General features: G+C 53.5%; 2 protein-coding genes across 2 annotated transcripts in view; one reads left to right on the top strand and one right to left on the bottom strand.

Moving 5' to 3' along the window:
- Window positions 1–18,877, top strand: part of LOC139684145 (uncharacterized) — a 1,342,464-nt gene that overhangs the window by 647,116 nt on the left and 676,471 nt on the right. Inside the window, 1 exon segment of the mRNA XM_071579746.1 lies at window positions 2,180–2,822. Within this exon segment, the coding sequence (XP_071435847.1) occupies window positions 2,180–2,822 (643 nt within the window).
- The window catches only part of LOC139684146 (uncharacterized), an 800,710-nt gene that overhangs the window by 745,067 nt on the left and 36,766 nt on the right, over window positions 1–18,877 (bottom strand). Inside the window, 1 exon segment of the mRNA XM_071579747.1 lies at window positions 9,516–10,114. Coding sequence (XP_071435848.1) covers window positions 9,516–10,114 — 599 coding nt within the window.

The raw sequence follows: 18,877 nt of genomic DNA, 5'->3' as shown, positions 1-18,877 counted from the left end.
TTTTTCCTAGAAGCTGAAAGGAGGAAATTGGGGATGATGCTCTTGGAAAAAGGAACGGTGTGAGCGAGTGAGGGGCAACCACAGTGTGGGGAATAAAGGGAGTCACCTCCAGAGGGGGCTTTGCTTGGGGGGCATCCCTGGATGCTGGAAAATCCTGGAATCTTCCCATGCCCCCAAATGGGGGTTCCTGGCACAGATCCCCTAAAACCCCAAACCATCAAGAGTGGGCAAAAAACCCCAAAATATGCAGATTAAGGAAAAAGAAATTCAAAGCACCAAGATTCACTTCTAAAAAAACCCTTCCAGAAATTTGCTCCCTGTGGTCTCTGTGCTTGGGGTTCTGGGGATCCTCCCTGTCCAGGCTGTTGGGGGTGCCTTGTGTTTTGGGTCCCATCTCTGGGGTTCTGCCTTTTCCAGGCTGATGGAGATCCCGGGAATTTCAGAGGTCCCCCACTCTGTGATATGAACCCACTGAGTTTCTTTGATTCTCCCCTCTCCATGATCCCTCCAAGGAATGTCGAGGGTCCCAAGGGTCCTTTCTGCCCTGACTCTCTTCTCAGGGTGCTCAGGGACCCCCCTGGATCCCAAAATGGACAGCCCAGAGAGGGGGCACCCTCAGGACCCCCAGCGTCCTGGAGAAGTGGGGCCCTTGGGAACCAGCACCCCAAACAGAGAGTCAGGGGAGGAGGGACTGCGGGGACCCCAAATCCCCTCTGGTGTCCCTATTTGGGGGTTGAATCTTGGTGTTTAGGGCTGAATGTTGGGGGTGCAGGTGGGACACAGAGCTAGGGCAGGAGGTTTTCAGGGGGTCACATTGCCAAGAGAAGGGATGTGATTGCTCAGAAAAGTGGGATGGGAAGCCCAGGGGTCCCCTGTGCCCAGGAAAGGGGGTTCAGGGGTCCTCGATGTTAAGGAAAGGTGGGTCATGATACGGGAAAACCCAGAATGGCCAGAAAAGAGGGGTACAAGGTGTTGCCCAGTGTTCCAAAAAGGATCTGTGATCTGGAAAATGCAGGAGTGGGGGCACTGGAGATCCCAGAGTCATGGCAAGGGGGGGTGTGGGGACTGGAAGAGGTAGGATGGCACAGAAAGGGGGTTCAGGTGTGTGTTGCTGTAGGATAAGGGGGGGTAGGGTCATTGCAGTGCCTTGGAATGGATGATCAGGATGGGCCCAAGGTAAGGAAGGGTAGGACTAGGAGTGGGGAGAGGTGGTTGGGAGGTGGAGGTGTGGTCCCTGTGCCCAGAATAAGAGGAGTTGAGGAGGTGGCAGAGGAAAGGCAAAGGGATTATAAAGTCTGGAAAAGGCAGGATGAGAGGGAAAAGGAGGGCAGGGTGGTCCTGGAATCAAAGAAAGGAAGGTGTGAGGGCTGGTAAGACAGGAATGGGCAGGCAGGTGGTGGTGGGGCCCTGGTAGCCTGGAGAGGGCGGTGACCCTGGAGAGGGAGGACCCCCAATACACAGGAGATCCCCAGCAGCCCAGAGAGGGGGGGACACTCAGAATGCCAAAAGGGAGAGGTCAGAGAGGAGAAGCTCATGTGAGGGTTTTCTTGAGCTAAATCTTGGTGTTTTGGAGGTTTTTCTGGACACAAGATGCTCAGTGACTTTTAGAGAGGGACTTGGGCAACCCAACCCAAGGCACTCACAGCTTGTTTTCCCTAAAAACCAAAATTTATCCTTCTGAAGTGTTTAGGAATGGCGGAGGAAGCTGCGAGGAAGAGAAAAATGCCGCGGGCCCCCCAGGGAGGTGAGGAGGAAGTCAGTGCCCCTTTGCCCCTCTCTTGTGCTGCATCTTCCAGCCCAGCATGGCCCTGTCTGCAGGACAACCCCACTGCCGACGCCGTCCTGCCGGGACTGGATTTGGGGGGATGTCCTTGGCCTTCCCTGTGGGCCAGAGGCAAATGCCCTGAGTGTCCTTGTTCCTTCCTGCCCCAGGCCCTGAGGTGAGCACGGGGAGCACGGAGGACAAATCCCCCCAGCAGAACGTGGTGGCAGAGGCCACTTTGAACAGCTCCACAGAGCAGGAAGTCACCGAGGAGAAAAAGCCACGAAGATCCCGCAGGAGGAGAAGCTCTCAACTGAGCTTTGGGTCCTCTGAGCAGGATAGAGCCACCCAGTGTGGGAAAGATGGCCAGAGCTTCAACCAGAGCTCTGAGCTGGGGGTGCAGCAGCAGCTTCAGAGCAGGGAGAAGCACTACAAGTGCTTGGCATGTGGGAAGGGATTCAGCAAGAGCTCCAACCTGATTCGCCATCAGCACATCCACACTGGGGAACGACCCTACAGGTGTAGGGAATGTGGGAAGGGTTTCAGTCAGAGCTCTACCCTGATCCAGCACCAGATGATCCACACTGGGGAACGTCCCTATGAGTGTTTCCAGTGTGGGCAGAAGTGTCGGACCAGCTCAGAACTCCTCAAGCATCAGCGCACACACACAGGGGAGAGGCCCTTCTGTTGCAGCATCTGTGGGAAGAGATTCAGCCGGAAGTACACCCTCATCCTGCACCGGCATCACCATACAGGGGAGGGACCGTACCAGTGTGGGGAGTGTGGGAAGAGCTTCATCCGTAAGTCTGAGCTCATCATTCACCAGATGACCCATACTGGGGAACGGCCCTTTGAGTGTTCCGAGTGTGGGAAGAGGTTTCAGAGAAGCTCAGATCTCCTCGTGCATCACCGCACACACACAGGGGAGAGGCCCTTCTGCTGCACCGACTGCGGGAAGAGATTCAACCACAACTCCAACCTCATCACCCACCGGCGTATCCACACTGGTGAGAGGCCTTATGACTGTGATGAGTGTGGGAAGAGCTTCACCCACAGCTCTGCATTGACCAAACACCAACGGACCCACCAGTGAGGGAAGCCCCACAAGTGGCCCGGCTATGTGAAAATCTTCATCTGCTGCTCCATCTCTATCACCCACATTCCTTGTGACCCACATTCTGAAGACCCCTGGCTGGTGGTCTCCACATCCTCCTGGTTCTCCATGGGCACTTCAATTAACACAGGGGGAGGAACATCCATGGTGTCATGGGTTTAGTTAGGCCCAGATTTAGGCTTTAGTTTTTAGAGCAAAGCCTTGGACAATGAGCTGACCCGAGCTGGGTCAGCCCAGCTGACTCCTACTGGCCAACTCTATTGCATCCCTTATTCTGACATCATCTCAGATAGAAGAAGAGAGGGAGGAGGGATTTTCCTTCTTGTTCTTGCTGGATGATCAAGGAGTTTGTTGGCATTGCAGAGCTCCTGGAGGCAGACCAAGATACAGGGGAAGTTGAAATTTACTTCCTGCTTGTTCTTGCTACCTTTTATTCTTAGTCTGTAGTTTGTATTTGATTTGGTTTCTATTTTCTTTTCTGTTTAATATACCTTGTTCTGCTGAACTATGTCCTGTGTTTTGGTTTTTGGGGGATAGAAGAGGAGACTTTGCCTCTGAAATGAGTTCTTGGCATTTTGCCACATCAAAGCCATCACATAGGGGGACACAGACTGAAGTGGGAAATTCTTTGGGAAGGGGCATTTGCTGACTTTTGACCCGAAACATCTCCCTTGCTCCATACCCTTAGTTTATCTTGTGGCCTCAAGGAATCCTGAATGGTGTTTCAGAACTTTTCTAAACTCAGTAATTCCATAATTCCAATTTTCTGTGGCTCTGCCTGTCTGTGGGCCACCCAACCCAACCCCATGCATATTCACATGGTTCATTTTGGTTTTTTCATTTTATTTGATCCATTTTCATCCCTTAGAATCACCTGAAATTGGGATTATAATAAAGAAATTGAACAAAGACATCTAAATTTCCACCATTCCCCTGGGACCTTGGGCAGGAATTTGGGATTCAAAGGGATATTCACGAAGATTTCAGGGTTCTGTGTGGATTTGGGAGAGTCTTCCCCAAAACTGGAGGTGTCCAGCCGGACTGACATTTCTCAGTCATTCTGCAGTCCAATATCTGAGAGGGATTGATCTGTCAGCTCATAACACCTCAATCCCACCCCAAAATGTCTCCTTGTCAACTTGAAATGACTCAATTCCATCCCAAAATGGTTTAATGCAAGTTAAACCCACTTAGAGGGAGTCAGCAGCAGGAGAAGTGGTGCTACAAACCCAGGGAGGATGGGATAAAATTTGGAGGGCTTGGGTGAAAATTGGGAGGGTTGGGATGGGACTTGGAGGGGAATCGGGTGGGGATTGGGAGACAAGAGATGGGGTGTGTGGAAAAAGTGAGGGAGCTTTTGGGGTCCCCTCCTGTCCTGAGGGGGTTACTGTGAGGGAGTGTGGGGGACATGTGACATCAGCTCTTGCAGTGGGGCCCCATAGGGAGGGACACAGGGAGCTCTTTTTGATGGAATCCTGCTGCTTTCCATGAATTTTGGAGGATATAACCCTCTTTTGGGGGTCCCTCTCCTAATTTTCAGTGGCTGAAGTGAACCCCTCACATTCTGGTGGATGCTGAGATAACCCCATTTGGGAGTTCTTTCTGCTGTTTGAAACCATTTTTAGGGGCTCTTGGGAGTCCCCCCCTTATTCTGGGGGTTGCACTTACCCCTCTGGCTCCACTGGTGGCTGAGGGGGATTATAATCCCCAATTCTGAAGTGTTACAAGTGACTTGTGGGGAATCCAGTTTTGGTGGACATCCCACCTGCAGGAGGGTGTCCCCCCTTCCTGCAAGGCTGCTGGGGTGGGGCTGGGGTGGGGCTGGGACCCCTCCCCACACAGCTCACACAGTGGCCACCCAGAGTATTTCTGGGGTGACAGGGCTTCTTCATGCACTGGGACCAGCCCAGCTGGTGTCACAGAACCCCAGAATGTGCTGAGTGGGAAGGGACCCCCAAGGATCATGGAGTCCAACCCTCACCCCTGCACAGGCCCATCCCCAAGAGTCACACCCTGTGCCCCAGAGCATCATCCAAACACTCCTGGAGCTCTGTCAGCTTTGAGGCTGTGCCCACTGCCCTGGGGGGCTGGTCTGTGCCCACCACTCGCTGGGGGACCAACCTCTTTATAAGATCCAACCTAACCCTGCCCTGGCACAACTGCAGCCATTCCCTGGGTGCTGTCTCTGGTCCCCACAGAGCAAAGATCAATGCCTGCCCCTTCTATGCCCATGCCAAGAAAGTTGTACCTGCAATGAGATGTCCCCTCAGTGTGCTGCTGAACACACCAAGTACCCCCAGCTGCTCCTCACATGCTGCCCCTGCAGGCCCTTGCCAATCTTGGTGTCATCCTTTGAACACTCTCCAATGGCTCAATCTCTTCCTTCTGTTGTGGTGCTCCAAAGTGTCCCAATATTTCAGGTGAGGGAACTGCCAGGGCTGTGTGATGTGGGGCCTGAGGGTGCCCAGGGGCCACTGTGACACTGCAGGGCCTGCTGGAACCCAGGGGACATTGTGACACTGCAGGGCCTGCTGGAACCCAGGGGACATTGTGACATTGCAGGGCCACCTGGAACCCAGGGGACACTGTGACACTGCAGGGCCTCCTGGAACCCAGGGGACACTGTGACACTGCAGGGCCTCCTGGAACCCAGGGGACACTGTGACACTGCAGGGCCTCCTGGAACCCAGGGGACACTGTGACACTGCAGGAACGAGGGGACTTTGTGAGAGTCAGAGAATCACCACCCCTGCCCAGCACTGGTCAGCAGCACAGAGGGGCAGTGGCCACCCCTGGTGCCACAAGAGGAGCCCAATTGGGCCTCTGTGTATCCAGCAGCAAAGGCAGACAGACACACACCCTTTAAGAAGAGGCAGCTGTAGCTGCTCCTGAGTGTGCCCAGCAGGGCAGAGAGACGGAGAGGCTGCACAGGAGGAGGCAGATGCAGCTGCTCCTGGTGGCTCTACAAGGGGTGGTTGTAGAAAAGGGAGTTTTGGAGATGGCAGATGTGGAGTTAAATTTCCTGAACAGCAACCCTTGGAGATAAGCAAAGGACAGCTGATCTTCTGCCACTGGCAGGCCCAGGGACCAGAACACCACAGGCTGTTTGTGTTTGCTTGTGTGTATTCTGTCTGCTCTCACCCTCCAACACCCCTCACCTGCTGGGTCTGTGTTCCATTTGCAAGGAGGTCAAAGCTCTGATCCATTCCCCATGGGGGAGGTTATCAGTAACCCTGCCCCTGCCTCAGTCTCTGCCTCTGAGCTCTGTATATTGTCATGTGAAACTCAATAAAATGCTTCCCTTGGCTTGAACTGCGGATTGTCATTGTGGTTTGACTCAGGGGGAGCCTTATTCCTCAGGACAGCAGGGCACTTGCCCAGCCAGTTTACAGCCCCTGTGCTGCTGCCCAAGAGTCCATGCACAGGGAACAAATAGCATTGGGTGGTGTCGTGTCCATGGCTTGCCAAACAGCAACCAATTCAGCCACGTGGCTGCTGCCTCCTTCCCCCTCACCCACCAACTGTGTGTGTGGGGCTGCAGTGAGTGCTGCAGCTTTCCAGCATGGTCTGCCATGGCATGTCTAGGATGTATATACTGATTCAAGGAACTATTAGAAAACATTTGTGAGGGTTTCAGTCACCAATTTGCATTTCCAATTTACTAAGTTACCCAATTACTGGTTGATCCCCCAGCCCCCACACCAGGGCAGTTTTTCTCTGTGTTTTGTCTGCATTGCTGATTTTCAGTGACCTCCCCCCTGGGTCCACAAGTACTCAGACCCCCTGTTTATTCCCACCAGACCACCAGATGGTACATTGGGTGAAAGGGTGAGGGTCGTCTGTAAACACACATCATTCCGGTGCGGGTGCTTGGTCTCTTCCCTGTTCAGTTTTTATGTGTCTCTCTGCCTCAGCTTCAGCTTTTTGTTTCATTTCTGATGTAACCAACAGGCACCTGGCCATTCATCAGGTGTGACTGAGCCACTCTTTGGATCATGGATGGGGAGTTTGCACAAATTCTTCTCAGTATTTCAACACTCCCATGGGGTCTTTGGCCTCCCACAGTTCAAACTTAATGCCTGTACAAGTTTGTAGTTTATCCCACAGTGCACTCCACAGTTCCTTTGTCCACCCTGGTGGCTCCACTGGAGGTGCCACTGCCCGAGGCTCTTTTGAAAGAACATCTCTACACTACAAACACAACACAGCAACAAACTATTCTACACAGACAAAACACACAGAATATCACAACACTTCCAGCAAAAATAAAACATCATAACACACTTCACTTGGTATCGTCCTGTGACACCACACACACAAAGGACTGAGGGGTTTTTGCTGACTGTGCTATCACAGCACTGACTGCAAAGGGACTCAGGTTACACCTACAAAGTCTAAACTGTGGTATAACAAAAAAGTATGGAACTGTCTCCACAGAAGATACAAGAAAAACACTGATATGAGTTGTGGCCACCCACAAACAGGGAACAGCATCTCTTGGTGCAGCATCGACTGACGGAGCCCTGTCAATGTGCCCTGGGGAACAGTGTCTGTCAGTCCAGCTGTGCCCTGCACTGACTGAGCCCTGGGTTTTATGCCCTGGGGAACAGTGTCCGTCAGTCCAGCTGTGCCCTGCACTGACTGAGCCCTGGGTTTTATGCCCTGGGGAACAGTGTCTGTCAGTCCAGCTGTGCCCTGCACTGACTGAGCCGTCTTCACCTCTGTGTCATTTTTTGTCCTCTCGAATCTCACCCTCATTGCCTCTTTTATGTTACAGGTTCAGAGGATTCCCACACCATATTCAGGCATGATGAAACACTATTATTTTGGTCAGTGACTGCCCTTGATGCCCACAAGTGTCTGTTTTTCTCCTGCCAAGTTGTGGAAAACAAGACCTTATAGGATGGGACTCTGAAAGAAAAGCATCTTGTGCACACTGAGACTGTTTTATGGCCTGGCTGGTTGGTGACAGCAGGATTTTTCTGTCAGTAGGGTCATCTCATCACCCCAAAGTGCAAGAGCTTCAACTCAGCCCATAAAAAAGAGGAGGGAAACCCTCAAAAGATATTTAAGGCCCCCTGAACTGCTGGGAAGCAGCAGGATCCCCTCAAAAAAGCTCCCTGTGTCCCTTCCTGTGGGGCCCCACTCCAAGTGCTGATGTCACATGTCCCCCACACTCCCTCACAGTACCCCCCTCAGGATAGGAGGGCACCCCAGAAGCTCCCTCACTTTTTCCACACACCCCATCTCTTGTCTCCCAATCCCAACCCATCCCCCTCCAAGTTCCATCCCAACCCTCCCAATTTGCATCCAAGCCCTCCCAATTTTATCCCATCCTCCCTGGGTTTGTAGCACCCCTTCTCCTGCTGCTGACTCCCCCTAAGTGGGTTCAAGTTGCATTAAAACATTTTGGGATGGGATTGAGTCATTTCAAGTTGGCATGGAGCCATTTTGGGGTGGGATTGAGGTGTTATGAGCTGACAGATCAATCCCTCTTGGATATTGGACTGCAGAATGACTGAGAAATGTCAGTGGGTCTGGACACCTCCAATTTTGGGGAAAATTCCCAAATCCCCACAGAACCCTGAAATCTTCCTGAATGTCCTTTTGAAGTCCAAATTTCTGCTCCAATTCCCGGGAGAATGATGGAAATTTAGATGTCTTTGTTCAATTTCTTTATTTTAATCCCAAGTTTAGGTGATTTGAAGGCATGAAGATGGATCAAATAAAATAAAAAAAAAAGACAAAAAATGAATCATGTGAATGTGCATGGGGTTGGGTTGGGTGGCCCACAGAGAGGCAGAGCCACAGAGAATTGGAATTATGGAATTATTGAGTTTAAAAAAGTTCTGAAACACCATTCAGGATTCCTTGAGGCCACAAGATAAACTAAGGGTATGGAGCAGGGGAGACATTTAGGGTAAAAATTCAGCAAATCCCCCTTCCCAATGAATTTCCCACTTCAGTCTGTGTCCCCATATGTGGTGGCTTTGATGTGTCAAAATGCCAAGTAATCATTTCAGAGGCAAAGTCTCCACTTCTGTCCCCCAAAAACCAAAACACAGGACATAGTTCAGCAGAACAAGGTATATTGAACAGAAAATAAAATAGAAACCAAATCAAATACAAACTACAGACTAAGAATAAAAGGTAGCAAGAACAAACAGGAAATAAATTTCAACTTCCCCAGTATCTTCGTCTCCCCCCAGGAGCTGTGCAATGCCAACAAACACTTTGCTCATCCGGCAAGAAGAAGAAGGAAAATCCCTCCTCCCTCTCTTCTTCTATCTGAGATGATGTCAGAATATGGGATGCAATAGAGTTGGCCAGTAGGAGTCAGCTGATTGTCCAAGGCCTTGCTCTAAAAACTACAGCCTTAATCTGGGCCTAACTAAACCCATGACACCATGGATGTTCCTCCCCCTGGGTTAATTCAAGTGCCCACGGAGAACCAGGAGGATGTGGAGACCACCAGCCAGGGGTCTTCCTTATGTGGGTCACAAGGAATGTGGGTGATAGAGATGAAGCAGCAGATGAAGATTTCCCACAGTTGGGGCACTCGTGGGTCTTCCCTTACTGGTGGGTTGGAGTTTAGTCAAAGTAGAGCTGTGGGTGAAGCTCTTTTCACACTCGTCACACTCCTAAGGCCTCTCTCCAGTGTGGATACGCCGGTGCCTGATGAGGGTGGAGTTCCGATTGAATCTCTTCCCGCAGTCGGTGCAGCAGAAGGGCCTCTCGTCCGTGTGTGTGCGCTGATGCTCGAGGAGAATTGAGCTGGTCTGAAACCTCTTCCCACACTCGGAACACTCAAACGGCCTCTCCCCAGTGTGGGTCATCCGGTGGTTGATGAGCTCACACTTACGGATGAAGCTCTTCCCACAGTCCCCACATTTGTGAGGCCTCTCACCGGTGTGGGTGCCCCGGTGCCTGATGAGGTTGGAGCTCTGGCTGAATCTCTTCCCGCAGTCGGAGCAGCAGAAGGGCCTCTCCCCTGTGTGTGTGCGCTGATGTACGAGGAGACTGGAGATGGTTCGACACCTCTTCCCACACTGGGAACACTCATAGGGACATTCCCCAGTGTGGATCATCTGGTGGCTGATCAGGTGGGAGCTCTGACTGAAGCCCTTCCCACATTCCCTACAGGTGTAGGGCCATTCCCCAGTGTGGATGTGCTGGTGGCGAATCACGTGGGAGCTCTTGCTGAATCCCTTCCCACATTCCAAGCACTTGTAGCGCTTCTCCCTGTTCTGAAGCTGCTGCTGCAGCCCCACCTCAGAGCTCTGGTTGAAGCTCTGGCCATCTTTCCCACACTGGGTGGCTCTATCCTGCTCAGAGGACCCAAAACTTGGTTGAGAGCTTCTCCTCCTGAGGGATCTCCGCCGCTTTTTCTCCTCTGTGACTTCCTGCTCTGTGGAGCTTTTCAAAATGGCCTCTGCCACCAGGTTCTGCTGGGGGGATTTGTCCTCCGTGCTCCCCTTGCTCAGCTCGGGGCCTGGGGCAGGAAGGAACAAGGACACTCAGGGCATTTGCCTCCGGCCCACAGGGAAGGCCAAGGACATCCCCCCAAACCCGGCCCCGGCAGGACGGCGTCGGCAGCGGGGTTGTCCTGCAGCCGGGGCCATGCTGGGCTGGAAGATGCAGCACAAGAGAGGGGCAAAAGGGCACTGACTTCCTCCTCACCTGCCTGGGGGTCCCGGGGCATCTTCCTCTTCCTCGCAGCCTCCTCCTCCATCTGGTCAAGCTTTGGAAAGGTAAAATCCTGGTTTTTTTGGGGAAAAAGAAGGTGTGAGCACAATGGGTTGGGGGTTCCTCTTGCCCCAATCCATCTCTAGAAATCACTGGGCTCCTCGTGGCCTAAAAAACCTCTAAAACACCAAGATTCAGCCCAAAAAACCCTCCCAGAAGTTCTTTGTCTTTGGCCTCTCTTCTTTGGGTTTCTGGGTGTCCCTCCTGTCCTGGCTGCTGGGGGTCTCCTGTGCATTGGGGGTCCTGCCTCTCCAGGGTTCCCACCCTCTCAAGGCTGCCGGGGCTCCAGGACCCCCCTACCTGCCCATTCCTGGTTTTCCAGCCCCCAAACCCCCAATTTCTTTGACACCAGGATCCCTCTGACCCCTCTTTCCCACCCATCCCACATCTCCCAGACTCCACACTCCCTTTTCCTTTAACCTGACCCCCCCTGGACTCCTCTTTCTGCACCCCCAATAATCTTTCCCCACCTCCAGTCCTTCTTCTTCTTCACTTTGGGCCCCTCCTGTTCCCACATTTCCAGTCAGTGGGAAGCCCATGCACCCCCTTATCCTGCACCAATATCCACCTGCACCCCCTTTTCTTGGCATCCCACCTTTTCCAGTCCCCACACCCCTCTTTTTCTTGACTCTGGGACCCCCACTCCTGCATTTCCCAGACCACAGACTCTCCCCTTTATGGGACACTGGGAATTCATTTGAACCCCTTTTTCCGGCTATTCTGGGTGTCCTTACCCCATGACTCCCTTTCTGTGGCATCAGGGACCCCTGGAACCCCTTTCCTGAGCACAGAGGCCCTCTGGACTCGCATCCCACCCCTCCAATCCCCTACACCCCTTTCCTTGGCCCTGGTACTCCGTGAAAATCCCCTCCCCCAGCACTGTGTCCCCCCTGCACCCACAAGATTCAGCCCAAAACATCAAGACTCAGCCAAAATAAGCTCTGCCACGAGTTCCCCCTCTCTGGTCTTTGGGGGGTCCCCTGTCCGGGCTGCTGGGGGTCCCCCGTGTACTGGGAGGCCCCCTCCCCAACCTGCCAATGAAGGGTCTGACCCAGGAACACCAACCCCACCAAGGGGGGGTCCCGCATCCCCTTGCCCACCAAGGGGCTCTGCCAGGAACCGACACTGGAACCCCCAAAAACACCTCCCAGGGACCCCAAGAGCCCCCAAGGGGCATTCCCAGCTCCGCTTTGGGGTCCCTCAAGCCCCAACCATCCCCCTGAATCACAAACCAGCCACCGAGAGCCCCCCCAGGCTATTCGGGGCTCGGCTCGGGGGTCCCGCAGCACTTTGTCGGGGCCCTTTGCCGTCCCTGTGTGCAGCTCCGGCCCCGCCCCACGGCAGCCCCAGCGCGGGCTCCAAGGAGCGGCACATCCCGGTGCCCTTGGGGGCTTTGTCCGGGCCCACCCTGGCGCTCGTGTTTCATGGCACAGCCTTTATGGCCCTTGGTGGGGCAGCGGGGGAACTGTGGAGTTTGGGGGGCCCCTTCTCTTTCCCATCCTGTTCTCCAGGTGACTTGAAACCTCCGCATGTGCACTCGGAGCACCAAAAGAGGTAAAGGAGGAGCGTGGCTGTCCCCTGCACTTCTGCCGGTGATGCCCCTGGGTCGACCCCGCTCACTTTATCAGCAGGGGAGGCCCGGCAGGGCAGACACAGCAGTTGTGGGAGCCATTGTGGGCGCTGGGTTTTGAGATAACAGTTCTACCCGTCCGCCGGCGCCGCCAGGTCTGCCTGTGGAGGGGCAGAGAAGGGATGGAGGCCCGCGGGTTAAAGAGAAGGTGCGCCAGAGACAGAAGGTCTACCGAGGGGACCGGGAGACAACAGGTCTGCCCGGCGGACTGAGGGAGAACAGGTCTACCTGTCTGGCAAACTGAGAACAGGTCTACCCGTCGGGCAAAAGGAGAACAAGTCTACCCATCGGACATAGAATGGGACTACCCGGCAGTCTCACGGAGAACAGGTCTACCCGCCGGAGCGAGAGAGAACAGGTCTACCCGTCCAGCTGTATCCAGCCGGCTCAGAGAGAACAAGTTTACCCACACACCCTAATACACGTGGGTCCCTCAGCATCCCAGACAGGGGCGAACCCTGAACCACAAAGTGAAAAGACCAGAGGAGGGGAACTTCTGGGAGGGGTTTTTGGGTTAATCTCCATATTTTGGAGTGAGCTTCGGATGAATCTTGTTGTTTTGCAAGTTTGATGTTGATGAGGGGTTTTTTGGCCTGAATCTCGGTAGTTTGGAGCTTATTATGGACACCAGATGTCTGGTGACCTCTGGAGATGGGGAGCAGAGATGAGTGGTAGTGGAGCTGGGGGATAGTGGAGCTTCTCCTCTGACTCTCTGCTTGGGGAGATGATTCCAAAGACCCCTCTCTCTCTAGGTTGCTGAGGGTGCCCCCTCTCTGGAATCCCCGTTTTGCGGTCCCAGGGGGCTCCCGAGCACCCACAGCAGAGGGTCAGGGGCAAAAGTACCCCTGGGACTCTCAGTAGTCCTGAGTGGGAACCTGAAGAGAGGGGAATCCCAGAAACCCAAAGGGGTCAGATCACGGAGTCAGACCCCTGAAATTCCCGGGATCTCCAGCAGCCTGGAAAAGGACGAACCCCAGACAGGGGACCCCAAAACACAAGGCACCCCCAACAGCCTAGACAGGGGGGACCCCCAGAGCCCCAAAGTGGAGAGACCAGAGACAGCAAATTTGTGGGAGGGTTTTGGGGAGGTGAATCTTGGTGGTTGGAATTGCTTTCAACTTAATTTCATATTTTAGTGGGGGTTTTAGCCAAATTTTGATGGTTTGGGGTTTTAGGAGATTTGTGCCACGCACCTCCATCTGGGGGAATGGGAGGATCCCAAGAGTTTCCACCATCCAGGGATGCTCCTCAAGCAAATCCCCCTTTGGGGCTTGTTCCCCACACTGTGGCCACCCCTCACTCACTCACACCGTTCCCTTTTGCAAGAGCATCATCCCCAAATGGCCCCTTTCAGCTTCTAGAAAAAAACCAATCGATAAATCCCATTTTCCTGCTTCTTAGGCCTGCCCATGTGTCTCACTCAGCTTCAGTTCTCCCTCTTTCAGTTGTCATTTTGAGATGCCAATTTTGGAGACCTGGCGTGGTTTGGAGGGTCTGGGAGGCTTTTGAGGGGCCCTGGGGTGGTTTTTGCAGAGTCTGTGGACAGTCTGGGGGTTCTGGTAGGGAGTTCAGTGGAATCCTGGGGTGGTTCAGGGATGTCTGGAAGTAGCCTGGGGGTCCTGGATTGGTTTGGAGAGACTGGGAGAGAATTTGGGAGTAGGTGGAGGGGGCTCGATGTGGTTTGGGGGTCCTGGCGTTGTCTGGGGGGGGGGGTGGGGGGTGTCTGGGTAGGAGTCTGGGGGGAGGTTGAGGATATTTAGGGAGGGCTACGTGTCCTAGAAGGGGGTTTGGTGGGTCCTGCCATGCTTTGGGGGTCTGGGAGAGGGTTTAGGGCAGTCCTAGGGTTAGTTCAGGGAGTCCTGGGCAGTTTCGACTGTCTGGGAGAGTCTTGGAATTCTGAGAAAGGGATTTAAGGTAGTTCGGTGGTTCCTGGGTATTTTAGACAGTCTGGGAAAGGATTGGTGGTCTGGAAGAGGGTTTGGGGGGTCTCTGGAGTGTCTGAGGGGCCAAGAGTGTTTCAGAAGCTCGGGAGAGACCAGGTGCGGAATTCGGGACATCCTAGGGGGGTCCAGAGAGTTTGGGGGGTCCCGGGTTGGGGGTTTGGGGCTCTCAGGGGTATTTTCGGGGGAGATTTAAGGTAGTTCGGTGGTTCCTGGGCATTTTAGGCGGTCTGAGAAAGGATTGGTGGTCTGGGAGGGGGACTGGGGGATCTCTGGGGTGTTTGAAGGACCGAGGGTGTTTCAGAAGCTCGGAGAGTCCAGAAGGGAATTTTGGGCATCTTGCGGGGCTCCAGAGACGTTTGGGGGTCCCGGATGGGGGGGCTGGGGCTTTCAAGAGTATTTTCGGGGGGGATTTGGGGCGTTCTGAGGCGCATTCCGGGGTGGGGGAGGGGCTTACCCGGCTTCTTCACCTTCACGGCCAAAACTGTCCCGGGGGGGTGCCGGGGGTCTGCGAGGGGCGGGCGGGTCGGCAGGGGCCCCCAAAACCCGCCCAGAGTCCTCCAAATGCCCCTCAAATACTCCCAAATTTTTTCCGAAATCACCCCAAACTCGCCGCCATGGCTCACCTCTCCCGGCAGCGCCCTCGACTCCCGCCCTCCGCCTGCGCCGCCTCTGATTGGTCGCCTGGTGTGTCCGTCTCTGCGAGCAGCCAATCAGAGTCCAGGAATGCAGAGCGCGGTCACGGCACAGGGACCCCGCGCCATTTTGAACCTGTCCCGTACTACAACCCCCGTAATGCATCGCGGCCCGTTCTGGCCAATCACAGGCAGGACTACAACTCCCGTCTCCCCCGCGCCCAATCGGGTTCGTCCCAGCTTGTTTAGGGACTCCCAAGTGCCCCCGGACCCCAAACTGCCCCCGAAGTGTCCCCCGGACCCCAATCTCTCCCAGAAGTGCTCTCGGACCCCAAACTGCCCTAGAAGTGCCCCCAGGTCCCCAAACTGCCCCAGAAGTGCCCCCCGGACCCCCAAGTTCTAACCCAATACCCACTGTGGACCATCAAATCCCCTCCCTGGGCCCCTCAGTGCACCCCAAGTTTATCCAGGACTCACAAGTGTCCCCTGAACGACTCTTTGAACCCCACATTCCATCCTCGGACTCCCAAGTGCCCCCAAGTGACTCCTCGGACCCCTCAAGTGCCCCCCCCAGTGCTCATAAAATCTCTTCCAGACCCCCATGAGACCCCCAAGTGCCCCCCAACTGACCCTCAGACCCCAATTCTACCCCAATCCCTCCAAAATACCCCAGCCCCCCCTTTCCCATGGGGCCCTTTCCCAGGATTTGGGGCTCCAAGGGGGCACTTAGGGGGCCGGGAGGGGGGGTTGGGGACACTTCGGGGGGCTGATGAGTTGGGGAAGGGATTTGGGGTGGGATTTACAATTTGGAGGGGGATTAAGGGAATTTTGGGTGGAATTCAGGGAATTTAAGGTAGAATTCAGGGGATTTTAAATGAAACTAGAAGAGGTTGGGTGGAATTAAAGGAATTTTGGGTGGAATTAAATAATCTTTGTGTGAAACTAAGGGGGGGTTTGTTGAATTTTAGGGATTTGCAATGAAATACTAAGGATTCTAAGAAACATTCATGTATTTTTGAGTGGAGTTAAGAGATTTGGGGTAGATTTAGGGATATTTGGGGTAGAAATAAATTAAAATTAGATGGAATTAGAAAGTTTTGAGGTGGAAATAGGGAGATTTGGAGAATTTTAGGACAAATTAAAGTGATTTTGTGTGAAATAAATGGGATTGGAGAGATTTAAAATTACTTAAGGGAGTTCTGGGTGTAATTAATGGGGATCTTCAGTAAAATTAAGGGGATTTGGGATGAAATTGAAAATTTGGGGTGAAATGAGATCAATTTTATGTGAGGGAATTTCCAGTGGAATTCAGGAGATTTATGGTAAAATCTCAGGATTTTGATGCATTTATGGGGGTTTGAGGTGGAATTAAGGCAACTTTGAGTACAACCAGTGTGGTGTGAGGTGAAAGTCAGGGAAGGTTTCAGTGGAATTAAAGGAATTTTGAGGGGAGTTACGAGACTCTGCATGGAATCTTTGAGATTTGGGGAAAAACTGGGGGGATTTTGGGTGAAATTCTGGATATTCTAGAAGACATTAAGGGACTTTTGAATGGAATTAAAGGGATTTGGGAAGGAACCAGGTGGCTTGATGGCACCATAGGAGATGATGGGACAGAGCAGGTGAGATTTTTTGGGGGTGTGAAGTCAATAAATCCCCTTTTTCCCAATGAATTCCCAAGGTCCGTGTCCTGATGGATATTCCCCCACCTGCACTCACCCAAGTGCCCACAGGGAACCAGGAGGGTGTGGAGACTTCCAGCCAGTTGTGTTCCCAATATGGGTCACTGGGAGTGTGGGTCACCAGGTTATTCCCAATGTTCCAGGTTCAGGAGGACTCCCAGCAGAAAATAAAAGACACTAAAACACAGCTGAGGTAGCAAAGCAAATTTCTTGGGGAGCAAAGCCAATGGATCCTGTTCCTTGGCACACAAACAGCACATCCCCAGCCCTGCAATCTCCCCAAGCCAATGGATCCTGTTCCTTGGCACACAAACAGCACATCCCCAGCCCTGCAATCTCCCCAAGCCAATGGATCCTGTTGCTTGGCCCACAAACAGCACATCCCCAGCCCTGCAATCTCCCCAGGCCAATGGATCCTGTTTCTTGGCACACAAACAGCACATCCCCAGCCCTGCAATCTCCCCAGCCCGCGGGGCAGGAGCAGCAGGTGCAGCAGCACTGGCGGCAGGGCAGGCAGGCAGTGCCCCTTCAGGACGTGCCCTGCACCAAACCAGGCCCAGCTGGGCCTCCTCACCCCCAGCCCAGCCCACCCCTCCTGGCTCCTCTCTCTGCAGGGCAGCTTTGCCAGCTGCAGCACCAGCCCCTGCGTGCCCATCGCACCAGCCCAGGCTGCAGCAGCTCAAGGGGCTGACTCCGGGACAACAATGGCTCTGCCCGTCATTCTTCCTGGGGCACAGCCCAAGCTCTCAGCACTTCCAGCTCTCACTGATGGCTCCTTCTCCAGACCTCAGTTCTCCACAGGCAAACTCTGCACTGTTTTCTCACACCACATTGACGAGCACAACCACAGACCAAACATGACAGGCCCAGACACGACTCTGGTCCCTGACACAAAACCTCCTCAGAATAAAAAGCTTCCTCTGCTTCTGGGCATTGGGAGGATAAGGCTTAGCCTCACTCTGTTCTATTTGCATTCAGTACAGTTTGTCACATGATTATGGAGCACAAACTCAGGCTGGGTGGAGAATGGATTGAGAGCAGCCCCAAAGAGGAGAAGGACTTGGGGCTGGTGATGGATGACAAGCTTAGGCAGCTCTGCTTGGCTGGGCAGGGAAGCCACTGGCAAGAGCCCAGTGCTCCCTGAGCATCCCAGCACGGGCAGTGTCTCCTCTGGGCCAGCGAGGGGCTGGGAGAGGAGTCTGGGACAGTGTCAGAGCCCAGAGGGACCCTCCAGCAGGGACCAGATGGTGTAAATCCAGTGTGATGGTTGGACCTGCTGGCAGCTGCCTGTCTCTCACTGAGAACTTGCTGGGCTCCCTCATTCAATGTCCTTTCAGAATGGGATTTAGGGAACAGATCTGAAGCCTCCCTGCAGGGTCCTCTTTACTCCTGCAGCCCCTGACACTGCAGGTGTGACAATGATGGGCTGAGTAGAATTTTCAGGCTCCCATGAAACCACAAGCAGATACATCTAAAATAGGCAGTGCACAAAGACATTTCTGCAACAGATCTGATAAAAATTTATGCTGTATAAATTCCATTTCTCAATTTTCCACCTGAATTTTATCAGTAAAATTGCAATTGCCTCTTTTGATCAGTGCCATCCACAGTGCATTTGTGACAGTGAACTCAGTGTTTAGTCTCAGCTGTAGCCATCAGCAGACATTGCAATGCCCACAAGCCTCTGAGCACTAAGGCAAGGAGAGTTAGGCCCATCCAGGCCTCATTTGCAGCACTCAAACACAGCCCTGTTACTGGTGATCTTGAAAAAGAATAAAATTCCAGAGGCCACCCCAGAAAATGCCTCTGTAGTGTCAAATAAAATTAAAATATTCACCCTCCCCTCCTGCATGGACCTCTGGCCAACAGTTCCTGCCCACTCCTGTGCTGGTTGCTCCTGAGTCACCTTGCTGTCAGGTCCTAAACAGATCTTTTCAAGGGTTCCTTGTTTAGAAACTACACCCTGACACCTTTTTTTTCCCCAGAGATGTGTGAGAAAGGGCAGTGCTGGTGCCACTCAGGGCAGGGCTGAACACTGGGGTGACTTGGCAGCTCCCCCTGCACCGTCTGTGACACCTGCATTCCTTGGAGAAATATTTCTGCCCAAATGGAACACAACAGTGGCCTGTTGGACACGCTGCCCCCAAAGGGGGAACTCTGAACATTTGGAATAAAACAATGACCCCTTCCAAGGGCCAAGCAAAGCTTGGAGCTGTTTCCTAAAAGCATCATGTTTGGTGTCCCCAGTTGTGTCTCTGGGCAGCTCTGCAAGGGGCAGCTTTGTGCAGGGCAGCCCTGGGGGCCCTTTGCCCACGGGCAGGGCTGACTCTGGGTATTGGGGCTTTGGTTCTTTGGTGTCCAGGGGCCA

Source organism: Pithys albifrons, chromosome 32 (assembly GCF_047495875.1).
Source record: "Pithys albifrons albifrons isolate INPA30051 chromosome 32, PitAlb_v1, whole genome shotgun sequence".
Lineage (NCBI taxonomy): Eukaryota > Metazoa > Chordata > Aves > Passeriformes > Thamnophilidae > Pithys > Pithys albifrons.
The sequence above is the reverse complement of the archived record's forward strand: the minus strand, read 5'-3'. Positions and strand labels throughout refer to the sequence as shown.